Source organism: Anopheles coluzzii, chromosome 3, assembly GCF_943734685.1.
Source record: "Anopheles coluzzii chromosome 3, AcolN3, whole genome shotgun sequence".
In the NCBI taxonomy this organism is placed as follows: Eukaryota; Metazoa; Arthropoda; class Insecta; order Diptera; family Culicidae; genus Anopheles; species Anopheles coluzzii.
In genome coordinates, this window is record NC_064671.1 from 47,641,720 (window position 1) to 47,659,342 (window position 17,623).

The window sequence follows — 17,623 nt, forward strand, 5'->3', positions numbered from 1 at the left end:
TACCTGGTTAAAAAAATGGAATTCGTTCTTAAAATTGTCAAGCGTGGTGGCCAACCAGCACACCTTTGGTGAAGTTTTCATTCTGGCGAAGAAGAATGAGCAGAACAAATTAGATTGAAAAGTGTGTACACGGGGTGGTACGCTAGAGTGAGTGCGTATGCGTGGACAAAATCTCGAATTGATGAAGTTTCAGCCGCAAATTTAGCCTCGCTGGGTGAAAAGTGTGAATGAAGATAGTCGCTCCGTGCCTATTCGCTGAAGCTGTATGCGAACGTAAAAGTGTTCGGCAAGGAGGAGGGTAACATATATGCCGTAGATTGGTTGCATCGCAGGCATTACGACACGAAGACAAGGTGCTGAATTGGGTGGTGGAACCATTCGCTGGAACACACGTCCGTGGCAGCAGTGGTCGAATTGAAAGAAGATTAATTACGGCATTTTTCGTACTCGCTGTTTTGATAGGTGACCCGGAGCGTGGGAAGTTTCTGGCAGAAGAAATTGTCCCGCATCATTGTGCGCCTGTACGGTTGAGTGCGTGTGTTAGTGTGTGTGTGTGTGTATGTGTTGACGTGTGTGTCATTTTTTCGGCCCTTTTGCGTGAAAAGCAAGAGCAGAGAAGAACAGTGTAGTGTGTAAGCGCAGTGCCTACTGTTCATTGCTGGTAGCACGAAAAAGGGGCAAAGAAACGGCTTCCAGCTTAGGGACGGTATCGGGAAACAAGGAATAGTAACCGGAATAAACCATTGGGCATTGGTGGACTGTTTGCTGGACGGCGCTGTAGCAAGAGAATTAGAGCAAGTCAAGAACGGTGACGTCAGAAAGGATCTGAAAGGATAACGTGTAGCGAACATGGCTGGTCAAACGATCAATGACAGGTTGCTGGCTGCACGGCACAGCCTTGCTGGCCAAGGGCTGGCAAAATCCGTGTGCAAGGCTACGACGGAAGAAATGATTGGACCGAAGAAAAAACATCTTGATTGTAAGTATCGATGAAGTGTGGGGCGACTCTGCCGATTCATTATTGGCCACGCGAACGATGGGCCTCAAACGCTTGGGCGCAAGATTACATAGCAGGTGGAAAAATATAAAATGATGGGTGACAGAGAGAAAAAATGAAAGCGAAAGGAAGAAAAAAAGAGCTGAGGAGGGGGGCGTACCCTTGGCCCCGTTGATTTCGGTTGCGTCTTATTGACATTTGGTGCCCTCGAACCTCGAAGGCAAGCATCTTGCTTTTCGCACTCGTGTTCTGCCGAGACGAGAGCGTACATCGAACTCCTGCTATCGTCGCACCAGCAGCAGAACCGTCCTTGTTTGCATCGGATCTTGCCAGCACGCGGGCGCAGCACTATCAACAGTGCAGAGATGTTAAATAATCGGCTTGCAATGCAATTGTTTTTTTTTTTCTTTTAATCTCAGCTCTCATTTCCAAATCTCTTCCAAGGCCTTGCTGCCTTTAACGCAATCATTTAGTCAAATGGACGAAAAGCATCGATGATGTTAAATGGCTCACTCCTTAACACATCATCAGTTTGGAGGGCGCTTTGTTTGCCAGGCCCAATTGCACCACGGTCGCGTTGTTGCTGATAGTGGAGCGCAAAAGAAAATAGCCAGAAAGATAGCAGAAGTTCTCCCACTCGCTGGGGCTCAGAATGCCAAGCATATGGTACTGTATCCTCCCTCTGGACGATAACGATAAAATGGTACTATAGTGTGAAGCCATCAGCCCATTTTGCATAAAATGCTGGCTTTTGAATGTGTTCTTGAGTGGTAATGAACAATATTAGTTCTTTCAAAATAGCACAAAGCTTTCATATACAGAAACAATTAACCATGCTTTTTTCATGTTAATTGTGTATGTCGCACCTTTATTCCAAGTAGAATTTGTATTATAATAATTTCCTTACTGTTTCATGCTATCTTACAGATTTGGTACATTGCACCAACGAACCGAATGTGTCGATTCCTCATTTAGCAACATTGCTGATCGAGCGGTCTCAGAACGCCAATTGGGTCGTGGTATACAAAGCATTGATTACCACCCATCACATGTTGGCCTATGGAAACGAGGTAAGATGAGTTCATGTCTTCCCATGTACATATATCGTCAACAATCGGGTAAACTAACTGCAACCATCTACCTATTATTTTCAGCGCTTTATTCAATATTTAGCTTCAAGCAATTCATCCTTCCAGTTGAACAACTTTCTCGATAAAGGTGGAGTGCAAGGTATATATTAACTAAGAGAAAGGATGAAAAAAAAATCAACATACTTATTCCCCTACACTAAAACCACTCACTCTGACCAGCAATAATTGGCATTAATATTGAAGTTCGAAGAAAATACCATTCTCTTAACCCATGTAATGTTACATATCTTTTTTCCCCCAAAACTAACCATGTCTACCCTTCATTATCTCTTTAACTCGTTGCTAAAAATGTGTTAGGCGCTGTCGGTGCTCGTATGGGTAAGTAGTGGCTTTTTTTAGCCATAACTATTACAATAAACGTTATACGGTTTCGCCTTTAACATTTAAAAAAAACTGTCTCACCAACCACTTTCTTAGTAGAAAAAGTAAATATTTTAACGCTATTTTATTCGGCTTATTATAAATCATCCTGTGAATGTATTTTTGTTCATGTTTCGTCAAATGTTTATTGTTTAAGCTAACTAACGTTATCACTAACGATTTATTAGACAAATAACAATACTTCCAACAACAGCTCTTATTTGGTGTGTAATTATATTCTGAAAAAAAAAACCTTGGTTTTATAGCTCCTTGCACGTAGGACATGATTATTTTTTTAAATGAATATTAAGCTGCAATAAACTTAACAGACTAGAATTTGTATTGAATACAACTCAAAAGTTGCCTTCTGGATAATAACTATAGGTAAATTGCACAATTTGACAGATTCGGACCGATTCGTACTCGTCCAGAATTGTGGATTCGGATTCACTTTTCCAGGATAAAATTCGGAATATATCCATGACTTCACTCTAGTGCACTCATCTTTAGTGAATGTAGATTAAAAAAAACAACTTGAAACATAGAATATTGGAGATATTAATTCAACGCGTTCTTCTGCTGTTTTGATAATAATCGTTAAAATTTGCATGTTTTCAAGAAAATGCTTTCTCTGAAACTGCGATTTTGTTGTTATTTACTATAGGAACTATTTGCTTATATACTATTACAAAAGTATGGTTCCGTCAAAACGAGATTTTAATTTGAACAATATGCTGTATCTTATGTTTAGGTTATGATATGTCTCCGTTTATACGGCGTTACGCAAAATATCTTAACGAGAAGGCGCTATCGTATCGTACAGTGGCGTTCGATTTTTGCAAAATGAAACGTGGAAAAGAAGAAGGATCCTTGCGCGTGATGCACGCCGACAAGCTTCTGAAGACATTGCCCATTTTGCAAGCGCAGTTAGATTCGTTGCTGGAGTTTGACTGTACAGCCAACGATCTCACAAATGGTAAGAAATAGTTGTATTCAATTGAAAAATACTCTTATTTATATAATTGGATACATAAAGAATAACAAATTATCTCTCGTTTATTCTACACTATGCTGAATCTGGCTAATAGGTGTCATTAACATGTGCTTCATGTTACTATTCCGCGATTTGATACGGCTGTTCGCTTGTTACAACGATGGTATCATAAATCTATTGGAAAAATATTTTGACATGAATAAGAAGCAATGCCGTGATGCGCTGGATCTGTACAAAAAGTTTCTTACTCGTATGGATCGGGTGGGAGAGTTTCTCAAGGTGGCTGAGGTAAGTGAAGATATTTCTCGACGTGTATGGCAAGGCAAATCGTGCTGATAAACCTGTATTTTTCTTGCAGAACGTTGGTATTGATAAGGGTGATTTACCAGATCTTACGAAAGCTCCGAGCTCGCTGTTAGATGCGCTCGAGCAGCATTTGCTGGCGCTGGAGGGCAAGAAAGGATCAGCAGCCAACACTCCTACACAAACGGCAAGGTATGTGAAAGGTGTCAACTGCGCAAAATAATCCAATTATGATGCGAATTACTCCGGCAAATATTTTCCTTGTACTTACCCATAATTTTTCCGTTATAGCAATCAAAAGAATGTCAAAAGTGGAGTTAGCGCTCTTACATCGACTAGTTCGTCGTTTGGAATTGTGGCAGAGTCAACCAAGTTTGATAGTCCCACAAACGGCATGATTGATGAAAGTTTGAAGGCTCAAGTCCTGGCTGAAGAAGAGGCCGCAATGAATCAGTACAAGGTAACGAGTGAAATAAATGTTATGATAAAAAGAGAAAGTAATACTTTACAATACTTTCTATTTGATTTCAATGTATCCCGCACAAATTGCACAGTCCAAGGTATCTTCTCCCACAACGGCGACGGCTATAACGAATCCGTTCCTATCGTCGCCTACTGCTAGTCAAAATAACATCGTCGATCTTTTCGAAGCACCAAAACCGGCACAGGATCAACAAGCGTCTGCTGTTTCGTCCAAGGCATCAGACGATCTGCTGCAACTGGGAAACCCATTCGCTGACGTATTCGCCACGCCAGCACCACCAGTCGCCAATACAGTTCCAGTAGGAGCTGCCAATGCGTTTGGCGCCACCAACACATGGATGGGCAATGGAGGTAGGGATAACGGTACGAGTGATACATAACATTTATGTAACAAGAAACGCATCATTTCTTATCGGTAGGCTTCAACGGCGGTATGGCAGCAGCGGCTGTTCCTGGAATGGCAGGATCAGCTGTCCCGGGCAGTGACACATTCGTTTCCGATAACAATTTCACTTCAGTTTTCGGGGGTCTGGAACAAAATGGTAAATATCTGTCAGCAGTGTTAGTGTTGTAGTATTTCAATAGTTTTTTTTTCTTTCCCCGAATGCTCACGCAGGATCTAGTGCACCTCCGGCAGCTGCCGCCCAAACTGGAAAGGTATTGACGGGCGATTTAGACAGCTCATTGGCGTCGTTAGCTGAAAGTCTCACCATCAATAAGTCAAACTGTGGGAAGTAAGTTGGTCTATATATTGTTCATTTTCCGTACATGCAAGTAAGCTGAGTAATTGTGTTGAATTGCAGGAATATGCAATGGAGTTCGCCGAAGACATCAGCCAAAACAGGATCTGCTGGATGGTCACCGCAACCACAGCCGGCTACCAATCAGACTGGCTACAAACCAATGGTAAAAACTCATATCATTGAAATAGCGAAAAAAACATAGCTCTAATCTAACATCTTGTATCATGATCTTCCATTACCATTAACTCAGACTGACAATTGAAAGTTGGTTAGTAACGTTGCTAGTCATTAATAATATTCCCTTATACCTACTTACTTAAAAAAATCCTTGTTAATCATTTTCTCTATTAACCAGAAGTTATTCTAAGAGAATAATGAATTCCCTGTTAATATTATATTTATACTAACACAGTTAATAGCACACAAACATCCATAATGTGAAGTTGAATAGTTTCGAGTGGAACAGTACCTATTGTTTTTATTTTCCTTTCAAATTAAATCACCATTTTCGTAATAAGTGTTATAAGTTATGTAGGTGAGATTTCTGAATTTGTTTTGTACAGCTATCATGTATAATTGCTTCCAGTTGAAGTAACAATGTGTGATGATGCCAAACAATGCTTTAGTAGGAACAATAATTTTATAGGGATCTCAAAAGTCTCAATTAAATAAAAATAATCGTACCCTTTGCGTTAGTTATCGATCGTATTTTATTCCTTGCTTATGTAGAATATGCTAGTTTTTGTATGTATGATAAGCATAGATCATTAGCTTTTTATAAGTTGTTAATTTATTTTTTTACTTCTTATCTTTTTCTCTTTTTTCGGTGGAATTTACTTTCCTTTCTTTTTTTTTGTTCATTTTCTACCCTTTTTTTACTATTGTGTGACATGTGTCCTTTTAAATGTATGATTGTATGTGCGGTATTGTCGATTATCCTTCCGTATGTATGTGTTTGGTTTTGCTATGTGTATTGGGATTTATGTGTTCTTGCGTGCTGTATTCCCTATTTGGGTGAATATTTCGGTTTCGCTGTGACACAAGGCACAAGGTATGGCTGTTTTTCCAGTTCCTAGCACAATACATCCCAGCACACACACTCCCCTTCCCGTAGTGCCAGGATATTACATTCAGGTAAGCCACTATATAGTTGTATTGTTTATCACGATTTATTTAATTATGAAGTTAAGTTTGTTTTATTGTATGATTTTTTCCTACATGCTTCATGTTTTCATTTGCTAGCTGTTGCTCAACAATAAGTGGCACTAATTAAGATTTTGTGTTTAAACCCGGCCTAATTACTAACGACGTTATGATGTTATTTGTACAAATGAAGAACATATTAGTGGGAAATGAAAAGGGAAATTCGATAAGTGGTTTAATTGTGTGATGAAAGTTTTTTTTATTCTATAATGTCTAATATGTGTCATGCTTGAATGAGCCCCGTGTGATGATTTAGTTATAATATGTAAACATATTGGCATTAGTTGGCTACGAGTGAACCTGTAACATGATCCTAAAACCAAACACACTTTGTTGACATTTTGTAAACCTGATTTTTTTTTTATATCGAACCTGATTGTTTGTATTGCAGTGTTCATATTTTCAAAAGTATTTTCTACAATACGTTCACATTTCGCAAAGGATAGCAATACAAGTTGAGTGTAAAAATTGTGGAAAAGATTGTTGGGAATGTTATTCGATTTCAATTAGTTTCATAATGTAGTATGCAGCACCCGTTAAATATAATATTAATAGTAATGTATCTTTTCTTCGTTTTGTCTAAATATTTGCAGCAAGGAATGACTCAGATCAGGCCAATGATGGGAGCTACCATGTCGGGAACAACTCCAGCAATGGCACCTGGAATGGTAGCTACCGGTATGCCAGCCCAACAACCGGTGCTTACTAGTCAACAATCGTTGCACATGCAACCAGCAATGATGCAACAAGCAGCACCAGCGATGCCTTCAAACGCTGCTGCGGCTGGCAGTATTCAGTTGGATCCGTTTGGAGCGCTATAAGCTACTAATATACGTTATTCAAGCATACTCTATGCAAACACCTAAATGCATATACACATACTCTTATCACGTGCTGTAGAACACTAATAACGATGAAAATAGCAATGAATTCAGCTAGATAATCTGATGCATATGTATTACATATATTTGTTTGTTTTTGCTCCACGCCATTGGAAAGCATGGACAAGTAGGAAAAGAAGCGAGCGACGAAGCAGAGAAGAAAGGACTCTCTTTGCATTAAGCAGACAGCATCCCTGGTGGAATGTCGAGATAGTGTAAAGGATTATTATAAGTGCGGTTGCCAATATCTTGATAAAATACGTCTTGAGAGGACTGTTGGCCATGTCGAGTGTACGTATTAATGTACCGACAGTATCATGCATATGAAACACGACGATACTTGATGTGAGCGTAATAATGAAATGCTAAGAATGGTAAATTATACAAGGATTGAGCATATTTTCGATCCGCAACACTTGTGGAGTGGATTTGACAACTTAGTTGCAAAACGGTAATGCTTCAGTCTGTTTTGAATGGATACGATTGTGTTTTTCTTCTATCAAAAGATATTAGGATCAAATGAAACCATTCCAAACATCGGCAAACACATATTGCAGGAGTATTCTACATTGCTGTAAATGGAAGAAAGCACGTGTCATCGGGTAGAAAAGCCTGCAACTTCTAATCATTCCAAAACGCGTTTTTCTCTTTCTGCCACTGAGCAATAGTTTGATGCGCGAGAAAATGTAGATATCTGCGCATGGTACGTACAGGCATAAAACGAACACTATCTTTGAGGCGAACTACCTGCACCAGTTTCAATAGGTCGGTAGGTAAGTTCTGGAGCTCTAGCATACGCACGGACGGTAAATTATAATCTAAGGATATCAGTAACAATAATGAATGATATGTAAATGATGGTAGAAATTATTGACTGTAAGAAATAAGCATAGAGAGCAAGCGCATATTTCCCCGTAGGCAGGCATAGGCTTCTACTGCAATATCTTGTTGTTTGTTGCTTTTGTTGCAGTATTATCACTGCTTCGACATTCAGATATATCTAATGAAATGCAAAAAAAAAATGTTATTCACTATTGAATATAGTTTTGTTTGGAATACAGCATGAGGATTTGTTTTTAGAACAGGATGCCAGTATCTAATTACACTATCTTCAGCCCTTGTTCGTTTAAATAGTCGGGATGACTTTACTAACTCTCCTGTGTCTCCGTAAAGAAGTGCAAATACTACAACATTAGGAAGTTATTATAATAATGTGAGATATCGCTAATCTTACTCTAGAGACAGAAACACGGCAAAGGACTATCGCGAAGCAAGGAATCCGTATGCATGTATTTATGAATATAAAATTGTAGTAATATTATCTCTATATTGTACACATTATTGTATTTTCCACTGCAAAATGCGCACTTGCGGATTGCAAGGACAGTAAATACATTATAATATACCAGAAAGATACATATATACATATACACATACTTGCTTGCTGTGAAGGAAGCTTATCATATAATTAATAGAATGTAATGTGTTGTGTTTTCCCCCCTTAAGAGCAGATAGTGCAATAAGGGCAGTTGTTTACTATGGATGACGATAAATGATCTGTGAAAGGATGGGAAGGATAAGACATGAAGAGAGACATAGGGAACGTATGTGGGTGTGTGTGTGTACTTATCATCGACGACAACATGATGCAAACGCTAAGCAAAAGATCGAGGATTGTTTCAACTAAATATTTACGTTCACATTGGTTAGTCCTTTCGTGCGAACGATTTATTTTATTTTTTCAGATGAGCAGTTCAGATAAGATCATTATTATGAATAGTGCTTACGCGATTGAGGTGCAACGATATGTTATTACTTGCCTACAATGAAAGATAAAATTCTTCCCACATACTACTACGCAAGCTGCGGGAGTCTTTTTTTTGCCTCAAAATGAGTAGACGAAATGAAAATTGTAAATGATGTAGTTGTTAAACTGGCTTGTTTTTGCATGAGGATCACAGCTCTGGCGCGATCTAATAATCAGATTATTTTCCGCCTATTTCTTTCGTTACATTTGAAACATTACACATAAACTTCTACAGTTACAAATCGAGATGATTACATGCATATATAAATAGGGCAAAATAAAATAAAATAGAAAGATGATATATTGGGAATATATCAGAACAAGTGTATCTTTATTGAAATGCTACAATTCCTTATGAACGAAACACTGTGTGTTTACATCTTATGTACATCTTTAAATTTTAATTTTCCTGTTTTCACCCACCAGCATTTGATTCAAAATTTTCATTTTTACATGTATCTAAATGTTACAAAATAATGTATGTATTACATCACCAGCGCCATATCCTGACCCTCAGGCTAGAGATTATCCTTTTCATAGGTTTTAAACATATTGTAGATATTTTGTAGCATTTTAGCTATTCATGATTATTTGTCTGCCTTTTGGTTTTTTATTCATCTTCATCGTCACCATCCAATAAGCTATAGAATCCCACAGGTTAAGAAGTTCAGGAACTCCTACTGAACCTTTCATATCCAATTTAAGCATTCTCGTATTTAAAAAAATAGATTCCACCAAAAAAGCTGATAAGTTGTACTAAAAAGGGTGCAAGGCTCTTCCTAAAGGTTGTTGTGTTGTTGGCTCTGAACACTATCACCCGCAGTGCAAAACCCGTCTTTGCGAGCTCGCTCACGTTCCAAATCGTGGCGATTTCCTCTCGCTGGCGAGCGTTTTTTAAAGGCGTTGTGAGAGTTTTTGAGGGTTCAAGATTGCCGCAAAAAGCTCGCGCTGGTGTGCTTGTATTGGTGGATAAAATAAAATCACCAAAAAAAAAATTAACGCACTCCACACCCCCCCCCCCCCACCTTCCCCTCATTGACCCCATGGGGTTCTACAATCCATGTGTGTGCCATATTACCCTAGTGCACAAATCCACTAAACGACCACTAAACGGGTTCTAAACGACTCCAGCTCTCTACCTAAACGGAACATATAAAGACTTCGTTTAGCAGACGGTGAACAACTGATGCATTCTAAAAATAGCAAAATAGCTGGTGATGCCGTCTGTTGGTGGGATAGCACTTTCCTCGCTAGGAGAGCTTTCCCAAGTGCCACAAATCCACTAAACGACCACTAAACGGCTTCTAAACGACTCAAGTTCTCTACCTAAACGGAATATAGAAAGACTTCGTTTAGCAGACGGCAAACGACTCATGCATTCTAAAAATAGCAAAAAAAGCTGATGGCGCTCTCTGTTGATGGGATACCCCCCAACCAGTTGAGCTTCCTCGCTTGGAGGAGAGCTTTCTCATTTCCTCTGTACTGTTGTATGGTTTCGCATTGAAGTTATGCATCGCTAGAACTAGAACGGCGATACGATTGTTTAACTACTGTTGTGTCCGCACAAAACAAACATGAGACGGTGGTGTGTACGGCACAAACAGAATATATATTTTGTCACTATCTTTGGTATGGGTACAATTAACATTGGTAATAAATAATATAAACAACACACACGCAATGCGGGGAGAGGACGGCTGGTCTCTCTCGCGCCGCGATCCTCACTGAGGACGTCACCGGATGACAGCCCTGCTGTCAACGACGAGCCCTCAGGATGAGGCAGCGGTCTGTCCACAACATCTCCCCGTTTTAATTTAGCCGGTACGGCTTAAGCCGACGCAGCGGTTTTATTACGAATAAAACCGGCGTGGCAAGCATACGGGTCATGGGACGCTATGTAACGGGGGAGAGTGCAGACCGGCCTCCATGCCATACGCTCAACGGGATGAGCGTTGCGGGCTGCAACAGGGGGCAGCCGATGTGCTGCGCTCGCTCGTTCCGTTGCAGCCGCTGTGGTGTTATTGTTGTTGTTGTTGTCGGTGCCACTGCAGCATGATGCTGTTGTCGTAAACCGTTGCACCGGACGCCGATGATGCTTCTGAGGCAGCTCTCCGGATGCTGCTGCCGTTGGGGCGTCGATGTGCGGCTGAGCAGGGGGCGGCTGTGGTGCCGCGCGCGCTTGGACCGCTCAGCCGGAACCGCTGCACAGGGGCGACCGTGATGTCGCTGCCGGTGAACTGCTGTGCAGGGCGCGCCGGATGATGGTGATGATGATGACGATGCGAGTGCACAGCGGGCAACCGTGATGCCGCGCACGACGACTGTGACCCGGGACACATACGAACGATGTTGCTGCACAGGGGCGACAGTAGTGTCGCCGTCGAGATGCACCTGTGCAGCTGGAGCGCCGGCGATGAAGACGCACAGGGGGCAGCCGAAATGCCTCAGCACTGTGCCTGCTCACCGGGCTCGACGATGATGCTGATGCAGCAGGGGCGGCCGTGATGCCGCAACGACAATACTGCACCAGTGTGTCCGTTGACGCTGCAGCGGGCGGCGGTGATGCCGTATGTTGTCGCTCCAAGGCGGAATGTCCCCTCGCCTTGGCCGGAATACGCTGCAGCGGAGTGAGGATCCCTTCGGGGCTTCGCGCAAACCCAAGCGTGCCCTTCCTGCGCGATGGCGGTTGCGCGATGGTGGAACCGCGATGGTGACCTCCGTGCTGCGTCGGTCCTTTGTAGGATCCCCCCCTACGCGAGGAGGATCCCATCCTCGTCGCCACTGTTGTGTCCGCACAAAACAAACATGAGACGGTGGTGTGTACGGCACAAACAGAATATATATTTTGTCACTATCTTTGGTATGGGTACAATTAACATTGGTAATAAATAATATAAACAACACACACGCAATGCGGGGAGAGGACGGCTGGTCTCTCTCGCGCCGCGATCCTCACTGAGGACGTCACCGGATGACAGCCCTGCTGTCAACGACGAGCCCTCAGGATGAGGCAGCGGTCTGTCCACAACAACTACTAAACTCCAACGGAAACCACCAGCACTGAAGCAAGTGAGATTTGAGTAATGGTCGTTGGTGTTGATACCCACGTATCTGACCACACGACCATTCATATAGATTTTTGCTCAGAAAGTTATAAGGCTATATAGGTCATGATAAGATGAAACTTGTCGAAACACATTGCAAGAAAAGGATAGCAATATAATAATCAGTTTTAATACGCCATCTATTGATCAAACCAATGAAGCTGTGGAGCTTTCATTTTTTTCTATGGATATTCAATTTTCCAGTCGTTTAAGCTTAATCTGTGGCGCTTGGGTTCTCCTTCCCTATGTGCTGTTAGTGCGTTTCTACATACTCCGAGAAAGCAGGTGAGACAATAACTGGCAGCATGCTTTGACCGCGACTGACAGCATTTTCGGTCAGAGAAAATTCCTCGGAATGCAAAGAACGATGAAGGGGAGAAAAAATTGAATTTGCAGTTGATGGTGAACAATCAATTGGAGTTAGTCTTTTTGCAGTCTAATAAGCACAGAAGTATTCTTTAAAAAAAAACAAAAGAAACTTTTTTGACTTCATTTTAGCGATTAAATTTTTTTCAACATCGTTCCAAAAGTCCCATCTCGGTGCTCTTCGGAGCTTCTACACACACTGGCGTGAGAGACCGGTTGTCAATTCTCTCACAGCCATCTATCACCTACAGTCTCGGTGTATGTATAAACGCTCTTATATGGTTTCGCAATGAAATTATGCATCACTTGAACTAGAACTGCGATACGATTGTTTAAATACTAATCTCCAATGTGAATCATTTATACAGAAGCAAGTACTCCGTCGCCGACCAATGCTGGCAGTCGCTGAAACCCGAACAACATTTGGCTCTCGCAACCCCCTTCTTTGTATGTGCCGTCTATTAAATTCAGCTGACGATATTTATGAGCCTGGAATGACGATAACGGAACTGACTTCACTTTTAAGTGTTCGGAATGCGTTCAACAATAACAATATATAAATGTTCTGTTCGTTATCTAATGTGTATTGTAAACAAATTTTGACTCGAGAGTTCTTCATAGTCCATCGATTAATAAACTAAACTAAACTAAACTAAACTAAACTAAACTAAAGTGAAACTTGGATAATGGTCGATGGCGTTGATACCCACGTATCTGACCACACGAACAATCTTATAGAATTTTGCTCGTGTTGTTACGCCTGGTAACAATCCGTTTATTTTCGGTAGCTTTGCAGACTTTCTTGCAACTTGCACTCGCGTATAGGGTTTTCGCTGCACAGTTAAAAAAATAGTCTTTCTTCTTTCGCTTGACTTTTGCTACTGTCCCTTTGGCGATGGCGGCATTTTACTCGATCAGATCTCCTTGACCTTGTTGGCCCTAAAGTTGACCGTAGATGAACTGTCTCCTAATTGGCCCTAATGTTGGAGATCTAGCTGTCTCGTATTTTCGTCCTTGTCTGTATGTTAGAGCGCCATCTGAGGGATTTATTGCGACTTATTCGAGCTATTATCAAGATAGCTCGATATATGTAAACATTCGCCTGACAGATCTCGCACGAGGTCGATATCGTGCCAACAGCTCTCAAAATAAGAAGGCTATAAAGGTCTGTAAGCGATCAGAGTTCCATCTGGTGCGCACATCTAGAACTACAGAACAAAAATGTGCAACGGGCTAGTTACGCTGGGACTAGGGTAACTGTACCAGTTTTCGGCAGTGTAACTATTTTCGGCAGGGTTGCTAAAAACGTGAAATTCTGCACAAATGTGGTAAAAAATTTCACATAACACAATTTTGTAGTGAAAGTGTAATTATTTGATATTCTAGTTCCTAGTTACGCAGGGACTACACACAAAGCTAGAGCAGGACAAACAGTGGTAGTATGCTTCACCGCAACTATAAAAACGGTGGCATGCTCCATACACGCTCTCTCCCATCCTAAACGTTTCAACACCGACACGCGCATATCCGTCCGGCTTAACCAATACATTCTCTTCTCCAACAACTCTCGACCAAGCAAGAACTACTTTCGCGTCTCTCCCGAGTTACCGTTCCGTGGCTAAAAAAACCGAATAAATCTAGCATATTGTGAAAACGTAGTTCGCAAAGCATGTTGCGTGTTTATATAAAAAGTAGGGACCACATTTGTGGCGTCCTTAAAGGTCGATTAGATGAAACTTGTCGAAACACATGGTAAGAAAGGACAGCAATATACAGGCGGTCCCCGAGATACACGGTTAATGGGGACCGAAAACGGCCGCAAAATACCGCGTATCTCGAATTTCCGCGTAAGTCGAATCTCGTGATTTCCAGCTAAAATATCACTGATTTTCGTGTAATTTCGCAAGTAGGGGGTGGTTTTAGTTACTTTATGAATTATTTGATATGATTCTGACAGATTATAACAGTTTCAAAGCTTTTGGAATAGTTTTTAACATTCGAACGAAACGGAAATTATTTGGCAATTTACAATTGATGTGTCAAATCAGTACAATTTGCTCAAAGAACTGTCAAATTTAGAAAACCGCGTATCTCCGAATCCGCGTATAAGAGGTACCGTGTATCTCGGGGACCGCCTGTAATGATGAATTATAATACGCCATCTATTGAGCAAACCAGTGAAGCTATGAAGCTTCGTTTTTTTTTAAAGAAATATTCTATTTTCCTGTCAGATGCAGCGATATTCGAATGTCAAAAACCCTCCTCGATATGTTGTACGGGGAACGCGAATGACAGGAGAAAGCGAAGAAGAAAACAAAACAAATCGGTGGACAGGGTTTGGCGAACAGCACCGATCAAGGAAGTATTGGTTGCGCGCTTCTCACGCGAAAACAAAGTGTATCCATATGGATTTCGATGACGCTATTGACTGAAATCATCAAATACAGCTAAACTATTCTTTAATAGTGACAAAAAAGTAATAGATCGTGTTCGTGAGCTTCCAAAGCAGTAAATAATTATAATAATAATAATAATATATTTAGTTCAGCCCTCGTGTTCTCTGGCGTAAGATGGAGCGAACGCGAAGGCCGAGAAATGTAAACATGTACTTTTTGTTAGCTAACAATGCGGTTTCTTCTAACAATGGATGTTTGGTTTTTTATTTGTGCTTTTCAGCCAGTCCAAGATCAGTACACGATTTTACGCTTAATAAACCAAGTAAAGCGACATTCCTGCATATGGGACGAAGCTGATTCCAACTATCGCAATTCAATCGCGAGGACGGAGGCTTGGAATGCTATAGCCAAACAAACCGGGATATTCGTCCCTATTCTTATGCGAAAGTGGCGAAGCTTGACTTGTTCGTATCGCAGAATTAAAGCCGAACTGATTAAAAAACAGGAACAACATCCCGGTAACGGCAATATTATGCTAGGCCAATGGGCGAGTAGAGAAGATTGATAAAATCCTTCTTTTACAGGCAAGAGCTTGAAATCATCCTGGTTCGCATATAATGCGATGGAGTTTTTGGAAAATATGCAAAGGGGCCACCGCAAAAGGGGAACGGTATGTGTAGTTCGTAGGAAAAGCTACATGCAATAACAGTTATGGTGTGATGGATACTAATAACCATTAATCAATAATAATGATTCCTATTGCCATTGATCAATAGCTCAAATATTTACTTGCGGGAACAGCAGACCATAGCAGCGCTTCAAATGACAGCCAACTAGATGACTTTATCGACCAGGAAGAAGAGCACTTAGAAGAGATGGAAGAAATTTTTGAAATTGAACCAGAAGCCCAATCGCCGGCAACAGATACCGAGTGCAATGAACATGATGCAGAGCTGAACGAAAACAGTCCAGCCACGAGTTGGATCCAGCCACAACCAGATACTGGAGACGAATATCAAGAAGATAATGAATTATCATTTGAAAAACGTTATCTTAACGAACAACGAAAATCGGTTCTACTATATGAGCTGAATGAAAAGCTCGAGAAGGATTTAGCTGAACAGAAAGCTAAGGTTGAGGTAGTAGTGTAACATTAGTGTCTGATTAATTAACCGTTAACTCCAATAGTCACCAACATGTGTTCGATTTATTTAAAGGTACAACGTTTGAAGATAGAACGCTTAGAGCAGAAATTGAAAGATACAGAACAAAAACTGGCAAGCTTTACAAAAAAACGACAAGTACATTTGAAAGAATTGGCTATTTCATACTTATAACAAATTAACTAGTGTTTTCTCTTGCAGGAAGATGACGACGAAATAACCTCGACTGGAGGGGCATATCCCAAAACTGCAGAAGTTTCCGGTGTATTAGGATGTCGCGAAAGTGTAACAGTACCTGCCACTCTGTCCGTTTCAAGTTCTCCAAATCGATGTGTAGAAGAGCAAACTGATCCGTTGTGCAGCGCGCTAGGTCCGAATCAATTGAGTGGCACTGTTTACGCGGGGAGAAGTATGAAAGTTTCTCAATTAATTACAAATTCGTTGAAAAGATTGCAAACTTCGGTTCAGCAACTGGCCAACAAAACTACGCGCCGTTATAGTGGCTTTGGAGATTTTATGGTCAGTGAACTGAATGAGATGGATGAGGCGACAAGCTTAAGATTGATAAATGAAATGACATCGTTGCTAAAAACGGCATCAGATGGTGTCGTTCGCAAGAACAAAAACGTAAACAAATAAAGATGGCAAAACTAAAGTTACAGCACACGTAACTTTATAAAGCAGGTAGCAGTTACTCGTTTGGCGAACATCCAACGTGTGCGATTTCTCCGCATTTCAGTATTTTTTACTCAAACCTGTCGCAAAAGAAAATAGAGTAAGTAGATAGAAACACTTGTTGTGAATATATTGCATACTCTTCCTCATCATGTAATAATAAAGTTCAATAAATTTGATATACGGTGCGACCAACCGTTCGATAATCCAAAAATCTTTTCAACAGCTTCCGATACTCGCCACTAGATGGCGTTAGTGAATCCAGTTGGACTAGCCCAGTGGTCGGCAATCTTTGCGGTAGAAAAACCAATTTTATACAAAACGAAGTGAAGAGCCAAATTGATAAATCAACCATACAAAATGTGATAGTTCTATAAAATATATGACAGGAAAAGATCCATCACTAAAGCAAGGATTTGCTTGTGGCTCGTGATCCGTGATTGCTGATCACCCAAGCGCTTAAACCAGGGGTCTCCAAACTACGGCCCGCGGGCCGCATGCGACCCTCAAGAGCTTATAATGCGGCCCACAATGACCTTGCCAGAGTTAATACAAATATTACGTTATTATTAATTTTTAAAATTAAAATGTATTTTTTACTTTTCTTAGACAAAAATCAAGCTTTAGTAACACGAAACTGTACAAGTATCGTTGGTATTTTATTATAAAAACGAGATTTAAACGTTCACTCATCAGTTAAAGGTAGCGTCAAATGGCCCCCAACATAGTTATTTTTGAAGCAATGCGGCCCGCGAGCTGAAAAGTTTGGAGACCCCTGGCTTAAACGACTGGAAAATCGAATATCCACACAAAAAAAAAAAAAAAACAAAAACTCCATAGCTTCATTATATTGCTTCAACTCATCATTATATTGCTGTCCTTTTCTTGCAATGTGTTTCGACAAGTTTCATCTAATTACGACCTATATAGTGTTCTAATTTTCAAAAGCAAAAATCTAAATGAAAGGTCGTATGGTCAGATACGTGAGTATTAACAC

At 40.8% G+C, this 17,623-nt stretch overlaps 2 protein-coding genes across 8 annotated transcripts; both read left to right on the top strand.

Moving 5' to 3' along the window:
* The first annotated feature begins 76 nt into the window (after nt 1-76).
* Nucleotides 77-9,250, top strand: LOC120955656 (phosphatidylinositol-binding clathrin assembly protein LAP). 5 transcript variants are annotated; one of them, XM_040376716.2, is made up of 15 exons: nt 77-353; nt 463-979; nt 1,925-2,067; nt 2,152-2,227; nt 2,446-2,466; nt 3,260-3,484; nt 3,597-3,790; nt 3,861-3,997; nt 4,097-4,265; nt 4,360-4,639; nt 4,708-4,830; nt 4,905-5,022; nt 5,092-5,194; nt 6,076-6,165; nt 6,828-9,250. In XM_040376716.2, the coding sequence occupies exons 2-15, from the start codon at nt 850-852 to the stop codon at nt 7,053-7,055; spliced, it is 2,037 nt and encodes a 678-aa protein (XP_040232650.2). In that variant the 5' UTR covers nt 77-353; nt 463-849; the 3' UTR covers nt 7,056-9,250. The 5 variants fall into 5 exon arrangements, with proteins under 5 accessions (XP_040232650.2, XP_040232649.2, XP_040232653.2 ...); XM_040376715.2 differs by having other exon boundaries at nt 77-979; XM_040376719.2 differs by lacking the exon at nt 6,076-6,165 and adding an exon at nt 5,282-5,299 and having other exon boundaries at nt 77-979; nt 6,828-6,942.
* A 5,472-nt stretch (nt 9,251-14,722) lies between these two features.
* LOC120959046 (liprin-alpha-2-like) lies at nt 14,723-17,091 on the top strand. Of its 3 annotated transcripts, XM_040382174.2 has the most exons (7): nt 14,723-14,868; nt 14,936-14,989; nt 15,069-15,306; nt 15,373-15,458; nt 15,565-15,927; nt 16,006-16,089; nt 16,153-17,091. In XM_040382174.2, exons 2-7 carry the CDS (start codon nt 14,963-14,965, stop codon nt 16,588-16,590), a joined length of 1,236 nt encoding a protein of 411 aa, XP_040238108.2. In that variant the 5' UTR covers nt 14,723-14,868; nt 14,936-14,962; the 3' UTR covers nt 16,591-17,091. The 3 variants fall into 3 exon arrangements, with proteins under 3 accessions (XP_040238108.2, XP_040238109.2, XP_040238113.2); XM_040382175.2 differs by lacking the exon at nt 14,936-14,989 and having other exon boundaries at nt 14,723-14,900; XM_040382179.2 differs by lacking the exon at nt 14,936-14,989.
* Nucleotides 17,092-17,623: the final 532 nt, after the last annotated feature.